A 23,260-nucleotide genomic window follows, 5' to 3' on the forward strand; every position below is an offset into this window, starting at 1 on the left:
TCCTTCCCCGCCTCCGTCCCTTCCCGACGCTTTTCCGCTCGCAGCCACACGCGCGGTGACTCACGCTGTAAAAATATTCCCCTCCCCGCCAAGCCATAAACAGAAAATGCGCCTTGACTCCGCGCCCTGCGAGGGATCGGGGCTGCAGCACCCACACCCCCCACGGCAAGGGGGGCGAGCAGGAGGGGCTGGGGGCTCACAGGGCACCCCCACACAGGGAGGGACACCCCGAGCCCATCCCAGCGCCGTGGTCCTGCCACAGCCCCCATTCCGGCTTTTTTTGGGGATCAAAAGTCACCGTGGTGAGGCCACAGGAGAGGGGAGGGGGCTGGGGATGCTGCTCGGGGTCTTCTTCCCCTGGAGTGAGGCTGGGGCTGGAAAAGCCTCACACACAAATGGGAACCCCCCTCTCCAAGCACAGGAGTGACCCCAACAGCAGGAATCGATCACCAGGATCAGGAATTGATCCCATTGATCCCCAGGATCTGCCTGAGATCTGCCAAACTCAGCACACCCCAAACTGCTGGGCAGGGGGGCTCGGGGCAGGGGCTCGGGGGCACAGGGAGCCCCCCAGGCTCGGAGAGGGCCTCACAACGGCAGGATTCCTCCCAGGTCAGCGTCGGCCAGGGATGACTCAGGGGGGATTAGTGGGATTTGACTGAGCAGGGAACATCGGGGGACATCGTGGGCCTGACCTCGGCCATGTAGGGCCAGTCCTGCCCAGAGCCCCGGGGCAGGGAGGGCACAGGGGACACGGGGCCAGCCGGGGCCAAACGGCACCAGGGCACAACCCAAACCCTCTCCAGCCCCCCGGGAGGCTGCAGCCCCTGAGCTGAACCCCCAAACCCTCAGACAGTGGGGTGGAGAGAAGGGGGAGCCCTGGGGCAGGGCTGGGACTCAGGGGGCTGCACTGCTGGGTGGGTTCTTGCCCATGAAACCCGTGTGCCCTCTGATCCAAAGGGAGTGTTTGTGCACTTGTTTTTTGGGGTGCAGCAAAACAATATTTGGGTGTGGAAACTCCAAATATTCTCTAATAGGGCATGTGGAGACCCTGAGTGTGGGAGAGCAGGGATGAGGAGATCTGGGACTGGAGACACGTGGGATGCAGGAAACCCAGATTGTGGAAAACTGGGATGCTGAGACAGGGATGTTGGAGACCTGGCATGTGAACACCAGGGATGTTGGAGACGTGGGATGTAAAGCCCCCAGAGTGCTGGAGGTGGATGTGGAGAGCAGAGATGTGGGAGACTCAGGTGCGGGATATCCAGGATGTGCATGTCAGGGACATCGACCCCCGGTTGTGAGCACTTGGGATGAGAACAGCGGGGATGTGGAGCCCTGGGTTACAGACCCCAAGTACAGAACAGCGGGGATGTGGAGCCCTGGGTTACAGACCCCAAGTACAGAACAGCGGGGATGTGGAGCCCTGGGTTACAGACCCCAGTGCTGGGCAGGGCTCGGGGACCCTGCTGGCCCCTCTGGCCCCAGGCAGCCCCGTCCCGGTGCTCTGGTCCCGGGGCAGCTCCCACAGGAACGGCCCAGCCGAGGGGCTGGGGGCACACACATGACAAGGACAAGTTTCTTTCACCAGCTTTTATTCCGGCTGATTCTGTCGGTTCCTTCACATTTACTCAAGGCACTCAGTGGCAGGGCGAGTACAAAATCAACAGTAAAAAGGGGGTGGGTGTGAGGGGGCAGCTGGGGGCGGGGATAGCAGCGGCGGCTTCTCCTCTTCCTCCTCCTCCTCCGCCGTCTCCTCCTCCTCGGTGCCGCCTACTTCTTGGCCGGCTCCTTGGCCTGGCTCTCCACGGTGACGGGGATGGTGATTTCGGCAGACTGGATGGCGGGTTTGGGCAGCGGGGCCTCCACCGTCAGCATTCCATCGGGAGACAGCGAGGACCGCACGGCCGTGGCTTCCACACCCGGGGGAAGGCTGCGAGGAGAGAGAGGGGAGGTGAGGGCTGCAGCACCGACCCACGGGATGCAATGCTCAGCCCCAAATCGCTGCCTCTCCCACTCCCAGCTTGCCTGAGCAGCATTCCCAGTTTGGCCAGTGAGGTTTGGAGGGTGTGGGTGGGTGGGAAAACGTCCCCAAAGACATTGGGGGTGCATCAGGTGTCTCCCCTCCTCCCTGGTACTCACGTGTATTTTCGGGTGAAGCACCTGGAGATGAAGCCGTGCTCGTCCTGCTTCTCCTCGTGTTTGCCTGCAAGGAAACAAAACTCTCAGTGGTTGGGTGGGAACCTTTCCTGCCCCACCCCAACACTAGTGAGGGGCTGATTCTGCCCATCCCGGGGCTGATTCTGCCCATCCTGGGGCTTTTGCCATAATATCAGCCTGGAGCAACGTGACGAGACCGTCTGCAGGGCCACCCTGGGTGCATCCCCCAAGTTTAAGCAGAGAAAAGTGCAGTGCCAGGAGCTGGGGGATGCCAAAGGCGCCCAGCAGTGTCCAGCTGGCCCCACAGCTTGGCAGGGCAGGAGATTGAGCAACCCTCTGTCCCTGAATTCATCTGGGAACTGCCCCCATTCCTTGCAGGCCCTCCCTCACAGGGCAGGGAGCACAGCCTGGCCTCGTGCCACAGATCTGGGTTTTGTCACAGCATCCAGGCTGCTGTGGGGGCTGCGGGGCTCACGACACCCCAGGACCCTCTGTGGCTCCCTGTGTCCTTCCAGAACAGCAGCAAGGGGTCAATGTACGGAGCTGAGGGGGTCTCTGCACCTGAGTGCACCCTGAGATTGAGCTGCAATGCTGGGCCTTCCTCCATGCCTCAATTTTCTCTTTCCCTTTCTCCTCCTCTCTCCTCTCCTCCATCTCCTGCTTTTCCTTCCCCTTATTCCCATCCCTTTTCCCACATTTTCCCCCCATCAACCTCCAGCACAGCATCTCCCCCACCCAGGAATCCCCACCCAAACACCCACCGGTGATCTCCACGATGTTATCCTTGGTTTTCACCACCAGCTCCTCGGGGGCGAAGTGGTTGACGTCCAGGGTGACCTTCCAGCTGTCGGCGGTCTGGCGGATCTCGGAGATGCCGCTGCTCAGCTGCCGGCTCAGCGCCTGCCCGAAGGGCGAGCCCGGCGCCGGCATCAGGGCGCTCTCCCGGGGCAGCAGGCGGAAATAGCCGGGCCAGGCGCTGCCGCTCGGCCACTTGTACCAATCCTCGGGGATGTGCGGCATCCCGAAGGACTGGTCGAACAGGCGGCTGCCATGGTACCTGGGGAAAAACACCAATCGCTCGTTTTTAAAATTTTCAAAGTTTAATAGTGTGGTGGTTTGAAAGGAAGTGAGTTTTTTGGGATGCTGCTGCGCTGCTCAGATTTGAATATTGGCACCCAGTGTGGCCATTGGGGATGTGGATATGCCTCTGAGAACACAGGGGTTAAAAGCAGAAGACTCCCTGGAAATCTTTCTCTTGGGTTCCAGTAGGGAAAGAGTTCGGATAAAATGGTTATAAAAATAGTAATATAATTAGAGTAATAATGATTTGGACAATTTGGAATAGGACAATATGAGACAATAAATATAAAGAGTTACGGATGTCTGGGTACCTTTTTCTGAGCAGCAGGAGCCCGAAAAAGGACCCACATTAACAAAGGATTAACCCTTAAAAGCAATAGCCTGTTGCATATTCATCCATCTCATACATGATGCATAAATTCCATTCAAACACAGGATTCTGTCTGGTCAGTGTCAGCTTCTTCCTCCGAATCCTAACAGCGCCTTCGAGGCAGGAAGAAGTTCATTTCTTCTGATAAGAGACCAATAAATTCATTTTCTCTGAAAGATTGAGGTGTCCTGTGGCTGCTATCTCACTGCAAGTCCTTTCTTTAAAAAAAGCATCCTGCATAGCATAGTTCCTATTTTAACATTTTTTATAACCTAAAACCACCTTTACCACAGTACTTAAGAGCATTAACACAGCATAACTTTCTAACACAACACATACAATATTAGCAAAAAGCCAATGATAAAACCCATGCATCTTTCACCGTACCAGTCGCGGAAGGGGTCCCAGCTGGGGCTGCGCAGGAAGGTGAAGGGGACGCGGCGCTCGGCCATGGCGTGCGGGGCTGCCCGAGGGGAAGGCGGCCCGGCCCTTATGAAGAGGGCCCGGGGTTATTTTTAGCCGGGCTGCTCAGCTGGCTATTAATGGAAATCGCGGCGGCCCCGGGGAAGGGACCAGAAGCTTGTGCCGGGCTGGGGCGGCCGCACGCAGCCGCAGAGGGTGGGTGGGTGCTGTGCGGGGAGGGGGCTGGCAGCCTGCAGGGCCCCCCTGCCAGGGACATGTCCGTCCTCCTGTCATCGGGAGAGGCTCGGCCTGCTTGGGGGTGATGGATGGCCCTTGGAGCCGCTCCCGGCCTCTCTCTCTGCCCGGAAAACAATCCCCAGGATGCGGCGTGAGAAGGGGCTGGGGCTGGGCCAGCGCCTCGGGAATGGCCGGATGAGTCAGAGCAGGATGCCCTGAGTGGCCCTGCGCTGTGTCACCGCCTGCCAGAACCTTCCAGAGCCCCCCAGCAGCCGGCAACCCACCTTCCAGAAGGTTCCAGAGCCCCCCAGCTCTTGGTCATCCTCCAGCTCCTGGTCACCCACCGGCCAGAACCTTCCAGAGCGCCCAGCTCTTGATCACCCACTGGCCAGAAAGTTCCAGAGCCCCCCTGCTCCTGGTCACCCACTCCAGAAGTTCCAAGCCCCAGCTCGGTGCACCTCCAGAAAGTTCCAGAGCCCCCCTGCTCCTGGTCACCCACCTTCCAGAAGGTTCCAAAGCCCCCCAGCTCAGGGTGACCCACCTTCCAGAAGGTTCCAGAGCCCCCCAGCCCTCTGGCACTCCAGTGGCTCCAGTGCTCAGCACCATGGTAGGAAGCCCCAGCCCCAGCTGGGCTGTTCCAGTCCCCAGGAATGGGGTCCCTGAGGCCCTTGTGGGGTTGGTGAGGGTCTGGGGGCCAATGGGGACCGGGAACTGGCTGTGATAATGGGGTTAGGGGGGCTCTAGGGGGGCAGAGGGACTGGGGGGACTGGGGGGTGGAAGGGGATCCTCTCATCCAAGTCTCTCCACACCCCAGGCACCCAGGAAGGGATTCCCATCTGGGAACCCAAGCTCCCGTGCTGGGGAAGGGGCTGTTTCCAGCCCAGCCTGGCAGCTCTGGGCCCCCATCACCCGGGCCCAGCTCCCCTCTGGCCCCAGATTTGCCCTGGAGAAGACGAGGGATGGGCATCAGCTGAGCCCTGACACACTCACTGCATGAATTACTGACCTTCAGGGGTGTGGGGGATAGAGCAGCAGGAAATTTGGGGGTGATAATGGGGTTAGGGGGGCTCAAGGGGGGGTAGAAGGATTGGAGGGGACGGGGGGGGCTGAGTGATGTGGGGCTGGGGGCTGTGGTAGGCTTGGCGGGGTTAACCAGGGGAAGATGGGGCACTGCAGAGGGGAGGGAGTGGGAGGGATGCAGGGAAATGAGAGGGATGTGGGAGGGAGGGGAGAGATGCAGGCAGGGATGCAGGGAAATGGAGGAGAGGCAGGGAAGGATGCAGAGGAAGATGCAGGGAGGGACGCTGGGAGGGAGGGGAGGGATCAGGGGAGGGATGCGGGGAGGAATGGAAGGGTGGCAGGTGGGAATGCAGGGAGGGCTGCAGGGAAATGGGAGGGATGGGAGGGATACAGAAACACAGGGAGGAGCAGGGAAGGGTGGGAGGGATCAGGAGAGGGATGGAAGGGATGGGAGAGTTGCAGGCAAATGGGAGGGATGCAGGGATGTGGGGAGAGAGGGGAGGAATGCAGGGATGTGAGAGAGAGGGGAGGGATGCAGAGACGCAGGCAGAGATGCAGGTGAAGATGCAGGCAGGGATGCAGGGAGGGATGAAGGGAAGCAGGCAGGGATGCAGGGAAGGATGCAGGCAGGACGGATGGCAGCTGGCAGAAAAACGGGAGTGATCAGGGAGGGATGCAGGGAGCCAGGAGCACGGCAAGGAGCCAGGAGGATGCAGAGGGTCCCCCACAGACACAGCAGGATCCTCGCAGGGATCAGACACAAAACTCCCGGTGCTGCTCCACATGGAGAGAGAGGGAAGAGCAGGATGGATCCGCAGGGAGCCGCAGGGAAGGAGCAGGATAACCCTGCCGTGCTCCTGGCAGGAAGAAACCTCTCAGTGCCCAGCAGGGTAATTTACAATATATACTGTATATTTATTATAATTGCACCAGCTCACGGCATCTACAGCTGTACTCACAACCCAGAGAGAGAGCGCACGCGCGACAGGAAAATACTGAAGTATTTCTACAGAGTATTTGTTCCAGTTGGCTCCCTCCCGGCAGGAGACAGAGACTGTAAAAGAGGAAGACTGGAATTTTTCCCTGATGTGCTGGCTGCTCCGCGGCGCCGCTGCAGGCGGGGCTCGGGTCCTGGGGAGCCGCGGCCCCACGGGGGCTGCAGGGCGATCAATCCCCGCTGCTGGCTCGGCTCTGGCTCTTGGCAGGGCATTCCCCCATGGCCCAGCGGGGTCGGGGCTCCACGGCCGCTCTGGGCTCCCCGTGGGGCGCTGGGGGCTGTGGGGGCTGTGGGGCAGCAGCTGGAATTGCTGGGATGGTTTGTGGAGCGCGTGGCTCGGGGTTTGTGGGGATGCTGGGGGAATTCGTGTCCTCTATCTCCCCCCAGGCTCCAGGAGAGCAGAACCTTTTGTCTCCTCCTCCTCCTGCCACTGTCACATCCAGCGCTGCCACCCTGCCCAGGCTGGCATGTGGGGACAAGCTGCACATGGAGTGCCACCAGTGTGTCCCCTCCTTACCTGTTCACCCCATCTCTAACACCTCTGGACACCCAGGGACGGGCACCCATCACTGCCCAGCTCCTGGGATTTCTCCCCAAGGCCTGGTGAACCCTGGACATGCCAGGTTTGGGAGGCTGACCCTGAAGTGCCCCTTGCTCCCATCCCTGCTCCATCAGGCCCCTGCTGACGAGGCTGAGCTGGGCTCCAGAGGATCCTCCCGACCCCGGCTGGCTGGGAACCAGCCAGAGCCCGGCTGTGCATGCAGGGGCGGCGGGTTAATGCGGGCAGCTGCTCTCCCACCCAGCGAGGCTCATCCCCATTGTCCTGCTCCAGCCAGCCGCAAACGCGGGGCCAGCGGCGTTAAACACCGACCCCGGGGCCACCACTGTCCTCAGCGCCTGGGGGCTTGGTTTTTTCTGGGAAATCAGCAAAATCCTGCGAAAGCCGGGCGGCAGGCCAAGCCCGGGACCCTCCTGCCTCTCTCTTCCCATAATTGAGTTAAAAAGCAGCCACTTTTCCCCGGATCAGGAGGGGACGGGGCTGCGAGCCCAGAGGTGGGGCAGGCCACGGCAGTGCCAGAGGGTGGCTGGGTGCACCCCCTGCCCAGCCCCAGCTCCCTCCTCCCGGGGTGCCCCCAAACTGGGGGGTGGGTGGGTGCCAGGGCCGGCTCCTGAGCTGGGACAAGCAGCATATTCCCTGGATCTCCTCGCTTGGGAAGAGAATTACGGGTGCTGCCGGCTTTGTTCATCCATGGCTCGGCGTGTGCTCAGGTCTGGGGGCACCCCAAAATGTTTTGCAGAGCCCCTGTGCCCCATGACACCCTGGGGACTGCTTTGCTGGGGGAAACAGGGCCTTGCTCACCTCTGGTTGGCATCACACCCTCCAGCTGAGCCTGCCCCCCCATCTGCCCACCTCCCCGGGATGCTCTTGTGCTAAAAAACAGTCAGACAACCCCAAAAGAAGCACAGGGAGACGCCAGGGGTGTCCCCAGCCACCCCCACCCTCTGGCCCCAAGGTCTCTGCAGAGCATTTGTTCCCTCGCTCTGTGCTTGCCCGCCCCACCCCGCCCCACTCGCAGAAATAAGAAGAGATCCGAGATCCTCCCCTTCCCCATCCCGACCCCAAACACCCCCGGGCGGGGGGAGCCACCCCCTCCCAGGGCGTTCCCATCTGAGTTCCCATCCGTGCTCTCCCCCAGAGCTGCCAGGTCCATCCTGAGCATCCCCCGGCTCCTTTCCACCTCCCCGCGGGTCCCGTCCCTCCTGGGGGCAGAGCTGGGCTGTCGGGGGGCTCAGAAGCCGGCGCTCTCCGAGCTGCTGCGGCTGTTGTAGCTGGGGCTGCGGCTGGGGCTGCGGGAGCGGCTGGGGGGGCTGCGAGTCCGGCTGCGGCTGCGGCTGGAGCTGTAGCTGTCGTAGCTGCGGCTGCGGCTCCGGCTGTACGAGTAGGTGCTCAGCGAGCTGGAGGACGAGGGGCTGGGCCGGTAGTAGGGGATGGGACGCTTGCGGGCGCTGCGAATGGAAAAGGGAAACTGAGTCAGGGGAAGGGGGTCCTGGACGCTGGAAGGGCGCTGGGCCCCCAGCATTGAGGCAGGGCAGCCAAGCATCCCAGCGGCGTCAGGATGCGGCCACCCGGCATCACCTCCCCGTCCATCCATCCATCCATCCATCCATCCATCCATCCCGCTCCTCCTCCCCTGCGCCCTCCCCCGCGGTGTTAGTCCTGGATTAGGCAGCGTCGAGGGCGGAAAGTGAGCAGGTTAATGTGGCTTTTGTGTTTCCCAGACACCAAAGATTGAAAGCTGCTGAAAAAGAGACGTTCGGGATTAGCGGGAGGCGAGCTGCAGCCCGCCCGGCGCCTGAGGATGAGGAGGGACACGGGAGGCACGGGGACACAGGGGACAGCGACATCGGGAGTCGGCCCCTTGTCCTTGTCCCTTGTCCCAGCCTGGTGTTAGTGGGACCAGAGAGTGGCTGGGTGCTGAGGGCATCCTGAGGTGTGAGGAGACACAGAGGGGTCCAGGAGGAAGAGCAGGAGGAAGAGGAGGAGGAAGGGGGAAGGTTACCCTGGGAGCCAGGCTGGCGGCGATGCTCTCCGGGAGGGACCTTGGGATGAAATGGAAAAGGAGAAGTTGGCATCACTGAGGTAGGACCACGTGGTGGAGGGTTTGATGGGAACTGGGGACAGGAACTGGGGCTCCTGGCTGGGCTCTGGGGCAGGCAAGGGGGGCTGGGGGTGTTTCCCTGGCTGCCCCCTCCCCACAGCATCCTCTACACCTCACAGAAATGGCTCTGCTCCTCCTGAACCCCGAGCAGAGCAGGGTCTGCCACCCCCATCTCCCCCAAGAATGGTGATGGGATGAGGTGAATGGTCCCCACAGGGACGATGGGCTGTGTTCTCCAGCTGAGCCCTGCCACCTCCCTGGGGACATCCTGGGAAAACCTGGATGGAGCAGGAGGGATGGAAAATCAGACAGTGGCACCTGGGCTGGGCTGGGAGCAGCTTCCCTAGCCCATTCTCTTTCCAGGGCATCCATCAGGGAGAACTGTGGGGAGCTCTAACCCGTGGGCTCTGCAGTGTTCCTCCTGTCCTTTCTCCTGTCCTCCCTCCTGACAACTCCAGCCCTGCCCAGGCAAAACAAAATCCCTCCCACAGGGAGGCAGATTTCTGAAAATCCAGCCCCCCCGATCACCCAGCTGATAGTGGGAGAGACAAATAGGTCAGGAAGGAGGTAATCTGGGCTGGGCACGGCCCCGCCGCCAGTGCTGCATCTTAACGAGGTGCTACATATGCACACAGTGTTTTGTCTGGCAGGAAATATTGCCTGTCTTACAGCTCAGGATCCTGAGGCAATAGGATCCCAAGGAGGAGAAGCCAGCTTTTGGAGGGCAGGAGAGACGTGATTGCGGACGTGAGCCCTGCTGGAATACGCGCAGCGGATTAAAATTAATTCCTGTTTTCCTGCCTCGAAATAGGAAGAGATCAGAAGGTCACAGCATTGGAGGCAGTCTGGTCACCCATCTGTCTGGGCCAGCTGATTCACCCAGCCATCCTCAGAGCTGTCTGTGCATCCACAGACCTGCTGCTGTCCATCCGTGTGTCCATCCGTGTGTCCATCCACCCATCCATCCATCTGTATGTCCATCCATCCATGTGTCCATCCATCCATCTGTATGTCCATCCATCCACGTGTCCATCCATCCGTCTGTCCGTCTGTCTGTCTATCTGTACGTCCGTCCATCCATCCATCCATCCATCCATCCATCCATCCATCATCCATCCATCCATCATCCATCCATCCATCCATCCATCCATCCATCCATCATCCATCCATCCATCCATCCATCATCCATCCATCCATCATCCATCCATCTGCCCATTCAGGCACCCTTTGGGGTCAGCTGGCAGCAGAGCCCAGCCCTGGGTAGTGTCAGTGGCCATGGCATTGGCAGTGTCAGTGTCAGTGGCAATGGCAGTGACTGTGGCAGTGGCAGAGCCTTTGTCCCGTGCCAGGACACACCTGGTGATCCTCCTGGGCTCCATGAAGCTGGGCGAGTCGCGTCTCCTCTTCCTGATGGGGGAGTAGCTCCTGGAGCGGCGCCGGGGGCGGGCGGGATCGGGGTCACCGTGACGTGTTCGGGGCTCGTTGTCCTTCTCTCTACAGCCCGGGGAGGAGGACGAGAAGGGTCAGGGAACGGGCTGGGATCCCGTGCGGCACGCAGGGACGCCCTGTGGCAGCAGTCACTGCCCGGATGTCACTCCCACCTGGGGCTGGCGTTTTCAGTGTGACCAACAATGACATGTCCCCTCCCCGAGTGCCAGGGCAGCCGGGACAGCCCTGAGCCGCGACGCCCCCTGAGCCCCCTGGCACCCGCGGTGTCCCCGTGCCCCTGTCCCCTCGGGCCTGACCTGCTGGCTGGCTTTTTGGGCGAGGGCGAGCGGGAGCGGCTGCGCGCTGCTCTCTTCTCCCGGGAGCGGGAGCGGGACTTGGACAGGGAGCCGCTGGAGCTCCAGGAGCTGCTGCGCTGGCCCGGGCTGGGGGACGGGCTCTTCCTCCGCTCCGAGGCGTGCCGCGAGTGCTTGGCTGACGACTCCGAGCTGCTGTTGGGCCGGCCCCGGTGGTGCCGCTCCTTCACCCTGTGAGGGCAGATGCCAGCACGGCCTCGCACCTGTCCCGGCTGGCAGAGTGTCCCCACAGCAGCCAGGGACCCCAGGTTCCCATAAGGAACACTTCATGACACGAGTTTTTGACTGGGCTACATCCCTGACTGTAAAGCACAGGATTTTCATTTGCTTGGCATCCCGCATCCTGTGGGATGCTGTGATTCCCTGCTGCCATCCAGGCACTGCCCTTTGCAGTGGGATAATCTCTTGCAGGGATGGCCTTTACCATTGACCCACCGTGGCTCTTCCCCATCCCCATCCCTTCCCTATCACCATCCCCGGGTCTGTCCCCATCGCCATTCCCATCGCCAACTCGTCCTCATTGCCATCCCCATTCCTGTCCCTTTAGCTCTATTCCCACTCCATCCCTTGAGCATCCCAACCCTGCCACGCTCCCCAGGGCTTTGCCTGGATGGATTTAAGGTGCCCACAGGGAGCTGCACCCCAAACATCCGAGCCCGGCTCCCATATCCTCAGCTTAGCCCCCAGATCTCTGCCTGGATGGATTTAAGGTGCCCGCAGGGAGCTGCACCACAAACACCCGATGCCAGATCCCGGGCAGGGATGGCAGGAGCCCATCGCGGGCACTCCCTTACTTCTTGCCGTGCGCTCCGTGGTTCCTGTCGGGGCCGGCGGGCGGGTGGTACGGGTGGGAGCCGGCCGAGCCCTCCGAGTCGCTGCTGGAGCCGGCGGGGCTGAGCGGCGGCGGCGGCGCCTCCCGGGGGCCCGGGGGCCGCCCCTTGCTCTGGCCGCGGTGTCGGGGCGGCGGCGAGGCACTGCGGGAGCGATGCCGGTGCCCGTGCTTGGCCCGCTCCGGCGAGGGCGAGCGGGGGCTGCGGGCGCCGTGTCGGCCGCCCCGGCTGCGGGGGGACGGCGGCTCCGTCCTGCCGTGAGCCCGCGGAGAGGGGGACGCCGAGGCCGGCCTCTGGCAAGGGGGGAGAGAGAGAGAGAAGGAGGGAGAGGAGGAAGGGAGGAAGGAGAGAAGAAAGAAGGAGAAAGGGGATTTTAACGGGGGGCGCCGGGCCGGGGGCGCAGATCACAACGTCAATGCACATCGCATAAGGCAGGCTACACAGACGCTACTCTGCACCTTCCTCTCGCCCTCAACAACGTGGGTCATGCAAACCTCCGCATGCAAAACGCCAAAAAAATAGAACTCAACTCAAATCGTAATAAAAACCCAAAGGAAGGGGTGGGATGGGAGGAAAAGAAATAAATCCAAGGAAGCCCCAAGTCGTCGGGGAGGGAAAGCTTGAAGGGAAAGAAACAAACACCCCCCCAACCCCAAAAAACACCTGGAGAGGGGATAAAGCAAACCCTGGTGCCCGCCCGCCCCGACCAAGAAAGGGGAAGGGAAAAGGGGGATAAAACCCAAACGAAGGAAAATGGGGAAAAAAAAAGAAAAAAAGACATGAGAGAAGGGAAGGTGGGGCAGTGGGGGAGAGTAAATCAGACTGAGCCGAGGAGAAAGGGTCGAACCAAAGAGGGCTGGAGGTGATGGGGTCTGCTCACACAGAGGCATGCACATATATAGAGATATATGTTCTGATACGTGTAGATTTTATCAATAGTACGGCTTTCGGCTTAAAACAAATCCAGAAACGAGGAAAAAACGGCACAGAGCGACAATGGAGGGCAAGGCAGGGGAGGGGGCCGGGGGGAGGGGCGAGAAGGCATAAAAGAAACCAACAAAAAAAGAAAGAAGAAAAACCATCCAAATCAAATCAAATTTTTTTTTAAATAATAAAAATAAATAAATAAAAAACAAAGCAAAACTTCACAAATGTCCTCGTTACTGAGATAAACGAATGTCTCTGAGCTCTTCCTGGGACACGCATTGAGCTGTTAGCTGTGACTCTGCAGGGAACTGCTAAGTCCTCATCAGCACTCAACACAGACTTTGCTTTCTGCTTCCTTTTTTTTTTTTATTTTTTCCATTATATGCTTTTTTTTTTTTTTAAGTCCCTCTTGGTTAACATCCACTTACCAAAAAAGTGGCATTTCCTCCTTTAGTAGGTAAGGTATGAAGAGAAGGGAAAAGCGGGGCAATATAAGTGCATCATTAGATTCACAAAAATGCAAGAGAGAAAGAAAGAGCGAGAGAAGGAGGAGAGACAGAGACAGAGCCAGAGAGAGGAGAAATAAAACAAACCAACTCACTTCTCCTACGGGGAGGGGAAACCTTGGCCCACCACCGTGGCCAAGCCCTGAGCACTGAGACCTCAAGGGATTTTGCCCAGCCCTGAGGCTCCCAAATATCTCAGCTCCTCTGAGCCACAAACGCTGCCTGGGTGTTCCTCCCATCTTTGCAAACACCACGAGACCAAAAAGATGGGTGGAAACAGCTCCTGTAACACCAGTCCTGCCCAAGCTGGCAAACCCCAGCTCAGGGGGCTTTGGGGTCTCCTTCCCCCCAGCCACAGCCCAGTGCCAGGTCCCTGAGAATCCCTGGAGGGTGAATCCTGCACAGGGCATCCCTGAGTCCAGCCAAGGGATCAAAAGGGGTTCAGGGATATTGGGATGGTGTCAGGATTGTGCCATCACGCCCAGGGCTGGTGACTCCTGTTCCTCACCATCCCACCAAAGAATGGTCAGTGAATCCTCGAGGCTGAGCTTCTCTCCACCCATCCCACTGTGTTCTCAATGCCACTTTTCTCCCCCCAAAAAAGAAGGGGGCAGGGTGAAGGGCTGGGATTCTGGGGACCACCACGAAGATGCTGCAAAAGGGACACAAAGCTTCCATGTCCCTGAGCATCCCAGACTGCTCCACACTCCACCACCTCTTTGTCCCCGTGGAAAAGCCAATTCCTCCAACCACAGAGCAGCAAGCTGCAGCCAAAATGAGGGGATTTGGGGGTTTTATTAAAAACCAGTTGCTGTTGCAATGGCTGCAGCAAGGGGGAGGCTGGCAGTGATGATCAGCCCTGCCCAGCTGCCCTGCAAGGATCTGATCCAGGGGGATCAGCAGCCACAGAAAGGGGGACCAGGGGAGCCCATGCCCAGCCCCACATCCCAGGAGAGGAACATTAAAGCAGAGAAGATGATGAAGAAGAAGAAGAAGAGGACGATGAAGAGATAAAGAGAGGGGGTTCCTCTCTGCCAGGGTGGTTTTTTGGCACTGGCTGGCCACTGGCCATGCCATGGGCTCGGGCTGTGGGATGCAGGGCTCCCACCCAAACCCTGGAGTCTCCTGCCCTGGCGTGCAGGAAGGCAGCAATGGTAAAAGCATCTCCAATAAACCCAAATTGCCAAAGAGGGAATTTCCCTCAGCCTAAGACAGAAAACACACACTGGGCACCTGTGGGAATGGGACAGCCAGGGCAGGGATGCTGTCACCTGCCCCTCACAGGCTGGCATGTCCTGGACCTGCTTCTCTCCACACAGAAAGATTTAAACTTTCCCTACTGCAGCCTCTCTCAGTATTTTCCCTAAGCTGGGTTTTTTTCCCCCTGAAGAGGGGCTAAACCCACACATCTCCCCAAATTTCTCATTTATTACCCCATCCATCCACCCCAAAACCCCCTGTGCCCACTTCTACCCGTGGCCACTGCCCCTGTTTGTCCCTAAATATCTTCACCTTCATTTAATGGGGGATTGAAAGGGAACAGCCGTGCTCGGCCCCTGAATGGAAACGAACACAAATTCAGAGGGCTGAAAGACACAGAAATGCATTCTACCGACAGCACGAGGAGACGGGGAAGAGAAAAGGGGGGAAGAAAGAAAAAAATATTACGTGGACAGGGCAAAAAAATATATATATTAAAAAAAGAACGTAAGAGAAGAGCATGGCTTTGCAGCTAACTGGGGAAAACCATACAAATAAAAAAAATAATTATATATAGCCACCAAAAAGAGACAAAATGAGAGACAGAGAAGGGGAGTGAGAAAGAAAGAGAAAGAAAGTCAGAAAGAAAGAGAAAATAACATTAAATCAAGCTACGGTGCTTTTCAACAGGCTCATCTGCAGAAGTGAACGTGCAGAGGTGGACAAAATACCTACCTTTGGAATTGGCAGTGACAGGAATGCAATAATAAAAAAAGAAAACAATAATCTCCACATTTGGAGGGCAGAATGGGAAAAAGACAAGGACTCTTTAGTACGGCGATCCAGACCCCTCGGCTAATCCCGTTTGCTTTGCTTAGAATTTTTTAAAATCATTTTTAAAATTGGTCTCTTTAGCTTCTAATTTTTATTCTCTTTTTTAAAAATGTTTTGTTTGTTTGTTTGTTTGTTTAATAGGAAGGCTGCGGCCTCCGCCGAGCGGGGGGGCCGCGGTGGGGGTGGCTGGCTGGTGTCTGTAACCCGATCAGGCTGCGGTTCACTCTTTCAAAGTCACTCTATAAACATGGCAAAGTCCCGGGTAACATGCAGGGAAGGCGATGGATGGAGGTGGGACACGGCGAGGGATGTCGGGGTGTGTCGGCCCAAAGAAAACCGGAGAAAGAGAGGGGCTGGAGGGTGCGTGTGGGCGAGGAGGAGGAGGAGAGACCCAGGAGGAAGGCTGGGAAGGCAGCGGGGATGGATGGAGACAGGACTGGGTATTTAAAAGGGGCACCCAGCGGCTCTGGGGGTGCTGGGGTGGGCACCGGAGCTTTTGGGGGGTCTGCGGGAGGTGGGGAGGGGGCTGGGGACTCATCCTGTGGGGATGCAGGATGCGGGATAGCCCCGCAGCCCGCGGCCTCATCCTGCAGCCGGGCAGGAAAAGCTGGCCGCGGCAGCAGCATCCAGCCGAGGACACCAATTTGAGGAGGAAAAGGGCAATTCGCTCCTTTGCAGTGCAGAGCTGCTGGGTTCTCTTCCCTTTTAAATTCCTTGTTCAAAATATAGAAAATGGAAATACAATGTTCAGCGGCCGTAAATATTTAGAAAACACATCGGGCTTATGTTTTTGTTTTGTTTTGTTTTTGTTTTTTTTTTCTTCTCCACATTAACACACACAAAAGCAAAAAATTCTAGAACAACACGACGACGACGGGGTGGGGGGAAATAAAAATAAGAGAAATATATATCGTTTGCATTTCTGTACATCACAAGGGAAAAGAAAATAAATCATGAGAAAGGAAACTAAAACAAGGGGGCGGGAAAAAAAAGCACGTTTCATTGCCCTTCCCTCCCCCTCGTCCCTGCTTCTGCTGAGCAAGAAATGGAAGTGTATATTACCGTTTGGGTTTTTTTCAAATGGGAGGCTAAAGAAAAACACAGATGGGATTAAAAAGAAAAAAAAATAAAAAATAGAAACCAGAGAGAGAAAGAAAGAGAGAGAGAGAGAGAAAGAGAGAAAGTTGTTGGAGAAAAGTCCCGCTGGTGCCGGGGAGCCAAGGGAGCTCGGCGGCCTGGGCGCTGCTGGGCTGGGCTGGGGAGAGCGGGGCCAGCCCGGCACCCGACCCGCCCCACGGCCCCGCCGCAACCGCGGCCAAGAAGAAAGCAGAGAGGTGCCCCGAGAGCCGGGCAGGGTGCTGGTGCTGCTGGGGTGCTGGGCTGGGGAGGGTGAAGGGCATGTGTGGATGTGCACCCTGTTTGCTGGGGTGCCCCTGGTCCTGCAGGTGTTGGGGTGTCAGTGTCGGTGCTGCCAGCCCAGGATCTCAGCTGTGGGAATCAAGCTCTCTGGGGAGCTGTGTGGGCTCCGTTAGTGGAGTGTCCTGCTTTCACTCAGCCCCCCTTAGCCAAAGCAGGCTCCTCACCATGCCAGCACTGGTTAAACTGGGGCTGGCCCCTGGGTTAGGGCTTGTCCCACTCAGCAAAGGAGAAGCCCCCAGGGTTTCACCAAGATTTTCACCTCAGGATGCTGAGGCAGAGCTGGGGATGCTCAGCTTTGATGTCACCTGCCATGGGGACCTCAAGGTCCTAAAATCTGAGCATCCAGCATCAAATCCTCTCCAAACCCTAACCAGGCCAGAGTGGTTGAGCACTGGTGCTGGCCCTTGGCACTAGGGAGAGTTGGGGTTGGTGGGCAAACAAGAATTTTCCTGCTTTGGCCGTTCTTTGGCTGCCTGAGATCAATCTCAGGGAGGTGCTGAGCCCAGTGGTGACCCTGGCAGGTGATGCTGGCCTGCCAAGCCATCATCCCAGAGGGTGACATACACAGGGCGAAGTGTGGCTTTGGGACAGGGATGACCTGTTGGCTGCCCTGATTTCTGCCCCAGGGCAACGGGCTGGCTCCCCCAGGGAGATCGTGCACCCAGCGCGGGGTCGGTGAGTGCTGGGAGGGTGCAGCCTGCACCCCACATCTCCCCCGTGTGCTCCGGTTGGGCAGGGCGGGGAGCCGAGCGAGTGGGGAAGGAGGGCGGAAGAGAGCAGGGGGGCAGTCCTGTGGAGGGAGGAGGGCAGGGAAGCGAAGAGTGATCCAAGAAAAGCCTACGTACATCCGAGGGCTCCGGGAGCGGGGCGCCGTGGCTGTGGCGGCCGTTCTGGGCGCTGCCCTTGTGCCCGTTCTGGTGCGGCGAGGCCGAGCGCTGGGGCGAGGGCGAGGACGGGCTGCGGCTGGAGCGGGCGCTGCTGCCCTTGGGGCCATCCTGCCGGCGCTTGGGGCTCACCCTGAGGGGAACAGCACCGTCAGCTGCCGGCACCCCCGGCCCCGAGCCCCGCCCCGCCTTGGCCCGGCTCCGGCAGAGCCGCCGGCTGCAGTGCCGAAGCCATAAATGGGGTGAGAATTGGTGCTTTGTGCTGTCTTTAGCTAAAAATTGAAACCCCGGCTGAGGAGCATGTTCCCAAACCTTCCAGAGATGCTGCAGCACCATCCCACTCCCCTCTATGGCTGTCTCAGGGATGTCTCTGCCACCTGCCTTTGCCCTCCATCCTCCAATGTCCCCATCCCTGGGACACCTCTGTCACCCATCTTCTGCCCTCCATCCCCCAGAGTCCCCATCCCTGGGACACCTTTGGCACCTGCCTTTACCCTCCATTCCCTGAGGTCTTCTCCCTTGGGACACCTCTGCCATCTGCCTCTGCCCTCCATCCTCCAAGGTCCCCATTCCTGGGACACCTCTGCCTCCCACCTCCTGCCCTGTACCACATAAAGGTGCCATTCCAAGGACATTTCTGTCCCTGTCCTCTACCCCACAGTGTCCCATGGTGGATTCTGGGGCTGGGTGTGGTGGTGGGGACGGGGGTCCCGGGCTGTCCCTTACCTGCCCGGGGATTTAGAGCCGCTGTCGTCGGAGGAGAGCGAGGCGCTGTGGGAGCTGCAGGAGCTGCGGCGGTGCGAGCGCCAGGCCGGGGACTCGCTGCGGGACCTGCGGAGAGGGCGGCCGGGGCCGAGGGACAGCTGAGCGCCCGCGGGGGACACGCAGGGACACAGAGAGCCCCGCCGCCCCCGCCAGCCCGGCCCTCACCTCTTGCGCTCTTTGTTTTTCTCTTTCCGTTTGTTCTTGGGGCTTCGGGACCTGCGGGAAGAGCCGAAAGCTGCAGACGTGGGAGCGGGGGCAGCACCTGAGGGTGGCTGCAGGAGGAGCGAGGGGAAGGAGCTGCCTGGTCTGGAGCTGGGCTCCACTGGGGTTCAAAGCATGGTGGGGATCCCAGATGGATTTTGTGGGACTGTGGTGTCAGGTGCAGGTTGGTGAGACCAGGCAGGAGAAAACAGGGGGACTGGTTCTGCTCAGCATCCTCAGGGCTCGAGCCCATTGTCACCCCTCCACTTGTTTTGCCCTGTGCCCTCTCTGGTGCCCTTTGTGTGTTTTTCACTCCTTTCACCCTAGAACAGCAGTGTTGGCGGAGGGCATCTGCAGAGCAGGGCAACAATCAAGGTTTGCCCTGGCTGTGGCTGCCTGGGATCCCCTCATCCCCCCTGAGGGACATTTGGGGCCCCACAGTCAGCCAGAGTGGCCTTGTGCCACATCCAAGGGCAGAGGACACACAGCAGTGTCCAGCTATGGGGTGGGGAGGTCCATCACGATGGGCAGAGGGGAGGGGACAGCAGGAGGGCAGCACACAGGGGGTCCCTGGCAGGGAAAGCTGGCAGCTGGTGGCACTGGAGTGGTTGTCACTCTTACCTGTGTCTTCTCTTTTTTCGTGACCCCGACTCAGACCTAAGGGATGAAGAGGAGGCAGAGATGAAGGAGATTACACTGATTTGGCCAGGGGGGAGCAAAGGCTGGGCAGTTTCTAGGCATGAGGAGAAGCACAGGAGGATGGCCCTGAGGTGGGCTGCTGGATGGGGCAGGTGACAGCGGCTGTGAGGAGGTGATGGCCCCATGAAAAGTCATCCTATCCACTTCTAAATCCTACCCCAGCCCAAGGGCCTGAGCAGCCCTCTGTCCCCAGCCCCTCTGTCCCCAACCACCCCTGCTGTCCCCAGCCTGCTGTTGTGTCCATCCTACCTGTCACGTCTGTGTTTCTTTCCAGTCTTCTTTTTCTTTTCCTTGCGGATGGGTGAAGAGCTGTCACAGCTAGAGGGGAAGTGGGTGCCCTTGAGCAGGGAGCAAGGCACTCCCCAGCCTCTTCCCACCACCCCCAGCCACACTGCTTCCTCTGGACCACCCCATGGGATGCATGAACATCACATGGCAGTTATTTCCTGGGGGATTTGGGCTGGGGGACAGAAAGGGACTTTTGGCAGCAGGGCTCTGGCTGCCTTCAATTCTGGAATGCCCAAATCCTGCTGTGTCTCATTGCCACCTCGTGGGCTTTACTGCCTCCAGCAGGAGACAAGGTGGCCAATTCCCAGGGGGATTTCAGAGGGGGACAGTGGGTGGCAGAGGTCAGTCTGTGCCCAGTGGTCTTGCATGCCCAGAGGGGACCTCAGAGCCCACCCAGCCCAGTGGTCACTCACCTGCGCTCTGAGCCGGGTTTCCTCTTTTTGCTGCCATGGGAAAGGCAGAGAAGAAAGGGACATTAGGGACAGCATCCTGCTCAGGCAGCCAGTGCTAAGTGGTGAGGTTTTGGGCAGATGGACCCTTCACAGAGCCATACCCTGCCTGCTGCTGTGCCCTGTGGCAGCAAGCTCCTTCCCCACATGGACCAGGCAAGGTCCCAGCAGTGCATGCAGTAGGTGTGTGCACACACACATATGTGTTGCAGTATCACTACATGCAGATGCATTGCACCTCTTAAGGGTGCACACTCAGGGATGTACTGCCCCCCAAAGTGGGGTGACTTGCCCCTCCAGAGGCTGGCAAAGGGCTGAGCTGGGAGGTGAGCTGCCCTCCAGAGACAGGGGACAGCCCAGGGACAGCTGGGGACTCACCGGCTCCGGCGGTGGCCTGATTTCTTCTTCTTTTTCTTCTTGGGTGGAGGAGAGGTGGAGCTGCTTGAGCGTCTTTTCAACCTGTGGGAGACAGCAGACAAGGCTAGGAAAAGAAGAAAGTACAGGCCCCTGGGCTCTGTGTCCCTGGATGGGGACCCTGTGCCCAGCAGGTCCCCAAAGGCCACGCAGACCTGTACTCGCGGTGGCCGCTGTCCTCACGGTAGCACTCGGCCGAGCAGTCACACTGCAGCAGGCAGCCCTCTCCATAGGCAGGGTACTCCACCTCGTACTCCTCCCCGTCTGCCCCGTGGTGGTTCTCTATCACTCTGCCAAAGGAGGAAGAGCAGGATTAATTTGGGGGTCCCCATTCCCTGTTTCCCACCAGAGCAGCTGGAGCAGCCCCAATACAGCTACAGGGGTTGGGGGACATTGCCTCTGCCACAGCATCCCCCAGGGAACCTTGATCATGTCCCTTGATGTCCACACAGAGCAAAGCCCCAGGGTGGAGATCTGCTCAGGGTATTCCTGTGGCTCCAATTCCTGTAGAGATCCTCACCAGGCTGGCACAGGGACACTGTGACACTCAGGCCACCATCTCCCCACAGGGCCCAGGCTCACCCTTGTTTGAGCCCCTTTTGGCCTGGCTCAAGTGCTGGGGCTGAGCAGGACCTGGCTCAGCCCAAGTGGGTTGCAGGGCTGGATAAGGGTGAGAGGAGCTGGCAGAAGACCAGCTCTGGAAATTTAGGTGGGAACTGCCCAGGGTGATCTGGGCTTTGAGGCCAGCACCCCACAGTGCCACCAGCTCAGCCCTGGAGCTTCAGGCAGGTAATGGCCAATGTCCCTCCTAGGAGCAGGTGAAGAAGGGGTGGGGGGACATCATGCCTAGAGCCATCAGGGTCTCTCTCTCTCTCCCCTGAGTGACTTCATCAGCATTAATTTTTCCCACTGCCATGGAAACCGGCATGAGGTTGCCATTGACTACCAGGGCTGTGGGCAGGGCTTGGTAGAGGCCTGGCAGCTGGACTAGGACAGTCTCAGGAGTCCCTTCCCAACCTCTTCCTGATGCCCCCACCTCCCTGGGCTGGCTCTGCCATCAGCCCCAGGAGCAAAACCCACAGGGAGCCTCTCATTTGCTCTTGGGGGATGTAGGACATCTCACCCATGGAGGGACAAGGACATCCAGGTGCACTGGAAGGAAACTTAAGAGATGTGGACAGGCATGGAGAGTGTCCAGCACTACACCAGCCCAGGTGTTTGCTTCCCAAGGGAGATTTGCCCTCAGAAACCTGATGGAGGCTCCTCTACCCCCACCAGCCTGGAGATGAGCAGTGAGGGATGCTGGTGGAGAAGTGCAGCCCCACAGCATCAGTCCCTTGGCAGCCTGGCCATTGCCTGAGAAAAGGGAAGCTCCCAGTCCCAGACTGCAGATCTGACAGTGGCACGTGTTGGCATCCCTGGCCACAGGCAGGCCATGGGCTGTTTAACCTAATTAGAGATGCCTTGGACCGAAACCACGCACGAGGCACCCTCCCCTGACCATGGATGATCGCTCAAGCAGGACTCGGGCTCCCTTCTGTGCCACCACCATGGCTGGCTGGGTCCTCTCCACATGACTCCTGCTTTGGCCATGTCCCAAAGGTAGAATCAGCCTTTCAACCACCCACCCAACCGTGGGAAGGGGGAGAAAAGAGGCAAAGAGAGAAGGGAGCGGGGTTAATTCTCTGTGTGTGTCTCTGCTCTGTGAGCAGGCAGTGCTCCCTGCCAGAGCCTGCTGCCAGCATCTCACCCATTAGCTGTGCTCAGCAGCTCAAGACCAGCCTTGTGCTGTTCCAATTATCCCTCCCTGCCCAGCACACACTTGCCTTTGTCTGCAATCCCACCAGCCTGTCCATCAAACCCTTCTCCTTGGGGACCGGGCTGTACCGAGCTGTGCACACAGAGACAAGAGCTGGGAGAGCACAAAGAGCAAAGCCAGGGACTCAGGTGGTCACAGCTCTGCTCGATGCCTCACTTTTCCCTGGGGAGTTATGCAGATGATGCTGAGCCCTTGCATTGGCTCTGAAACAGGACCAGCTGGTTCAGGCTTGCAGTCCCAGCAGCCAAGGACCGTGCGGTAAAAGCCCAGAGCAGAGCTGGAGCAGGACCAGCCCACGAGATGTTCTGCTGAGCACTCTCCCAGCCACCACAAGGGCTGAGGTTCTTTATTTAAAGCTTATTTAACTCCCTTGTCCAGCCTCTTCATGCAGCAGAGACCTTTGGCACTCAGGATATCCTCCAGCAGCTCAGATCCCTGCTGCTTGAGGAGCCACCTCCTTTGGACCCAGCCTCCTCAAGCGCCTCTGGCTTTGCTCTCCTCCGAGCAATCCTTTGCTGTGAGACTGCTCCTTCCAGCTCAGCACTATTATTTATAGCCCTGGGGCTAATCTTTAATGATTACCCTTCGTTTTGCAAAACCAAGCCTGTAAAGGTGACAGCCAGGGCTGCCTGAGTAACTTTCAGGCACCTTTGGCTTCCCCATGTGCTCATTACAGTGCTGGCCCTAACGAGCTTGCCAGGAAGATGCCCTGGAGATGACTCCTGCCCCCACCAGCAAAGGCCACTTGTTAACACCTCAGGCATGATGCTCAGTGACCTGGGCAGGTTGGTTTCCCCCATGCCTTGTTTTTTCCTGCTTGGAGGAGGAGCATCCTGAATGTTCACGCTGTCCCAAGCCCATGAGCACCATGCAGGCAGGGCACAGCCATGTCCCTGTGTCCCACCCTGCCTGGCGTGCCAGCAGAGTGGTGTGAGGGAGGCTCTCCCTGCTGCCATGGCTTCCCTGCCTCCCCCTCGCCCTGATTTCCTGACCCTAATGAAGCATTAATATTCAGTGAACCTGAAGCATCTATTCCTGTCCCAAGTGACCTGGTTTCCAGGCTGATGGATGGTGCACGCCAGGCCAGCCATGCTGCCTGGGCCATTGAGCATTGCACTGATAAATCATCATCAAGCTGGGGTGGACCCTGGTGAGGCAGGGAGCAGTCCAGTGCAGGGCAGGAGCAGCAACTGGCATGTCCCCAGCAGGACCTGGGCTGCTTTGGACACCAAACTGAGCCCAAAGTCCTCTTCCAGGGCAGATGCAGCCCCCCAGGACCAGGCACTGTGAGGAGTGA

The 23,260-nt window shown here is 58.8% G+C and overlaps 2 protein-coding genes across 5 annotated transcripts in view; both read right to left on the reverse strand.

The window, feature by feature from the left end:
• Positions 1-1,586: 1,586 nt before the first annotated feature.
• On the reverse strand, positions 1,587-4,509 carry HSPB1 (heat shock protein family B (small) member 1). Its single transcript, XM_064729274.1, has 4 exons — positions 3,998-4,509; positions 2,922-3,217; positions 2,143-2,206; positions 1,587-1,933 (listed from the first exon to the last, which is right to left on the reverse strand). Exons 1-4 carry the CDS (start codon positions 4,060-4,062, stop codon positions 1,774-1,776), a joined length of 585 nt encoding a protein of 194 aa, XP_064585344.1. The 5' UTR covers positions 4,063-4,509; the 3' UTR covers positions 1,587-1,773.
• Positions 4,510-7,929: 3,420 nt separating this feature from the next.
• Positions 7,930-23,260, reverse strand: part of SRRM3 (serine/arginine repetitive matrix 3) — a 29,034-nt gene continuing 13,703 nt past the window's right edge. For all 4 annotated transcript variants that reach the window (XM_064729126.1, XM_064729122.1, XM_064729123.1 and 1 more), the window contains exons 4-15: positions 20,300-20,434; positions 20,109-20,189; positions 19,695-19,724; positions 19,243-19,311; positions 18,916-18,951; positions 18,259-18,309; positions 18,055-18,159; positions 17,290-17,461; positions 11,523-11,851; positions 10,672-10,899; positions 10,283-10,420; positions 7,930-8,273 (exon numbers count right to left, since the gene is read on the reverse strand). In XM_064729126.1, coding sequence (XP_064585196.1) covers positions 8,057-8,273; positions 10,283-10,420; positions 10,672-10,899; positions 11,523-11,851; positions 17,290-17,461; positions 18,055-18,159; positions 18,259-18,309; positions 18,916-18,951; positions 19,243-19,311; positions 19,695-19,724; positions 20,109-20,189; positions 20,300-20,434 — 1,591 coding nt within the window. In that variant the 3' untranslated portion in view covers positions 7,930-8,056. The remainder of the gene's footprint in view (positions 8,274-10,282; positions 10,421-10,671; positions 10,900-11,522; positions 11,852-17,289; positions 17,462-18,054; positions 18,160-18,258; positions 18,310-18,915; positions 18,952-19,242; positions 19,312-19,694; positions 19,725-20,108; positions 20,190-20,299; positions 20,435-23,260) is intronic.

Source organism: Zonotrichia leucophrys, chromosome 19 (genome assembly GCF_028769735.1).
Source record: "Zonotrichia leucophrys gambelii isolate GWCS_2022_RI chromosome 19, RI_Zleu_2.0, whole genome shotgun sequence".
Lineage (NCBI taxonomy): Eukaryota > Metazoa > Chordata > Aves > Passeriformes > Passerellidae > Zonotrichia > Zonotrichia leucophrys.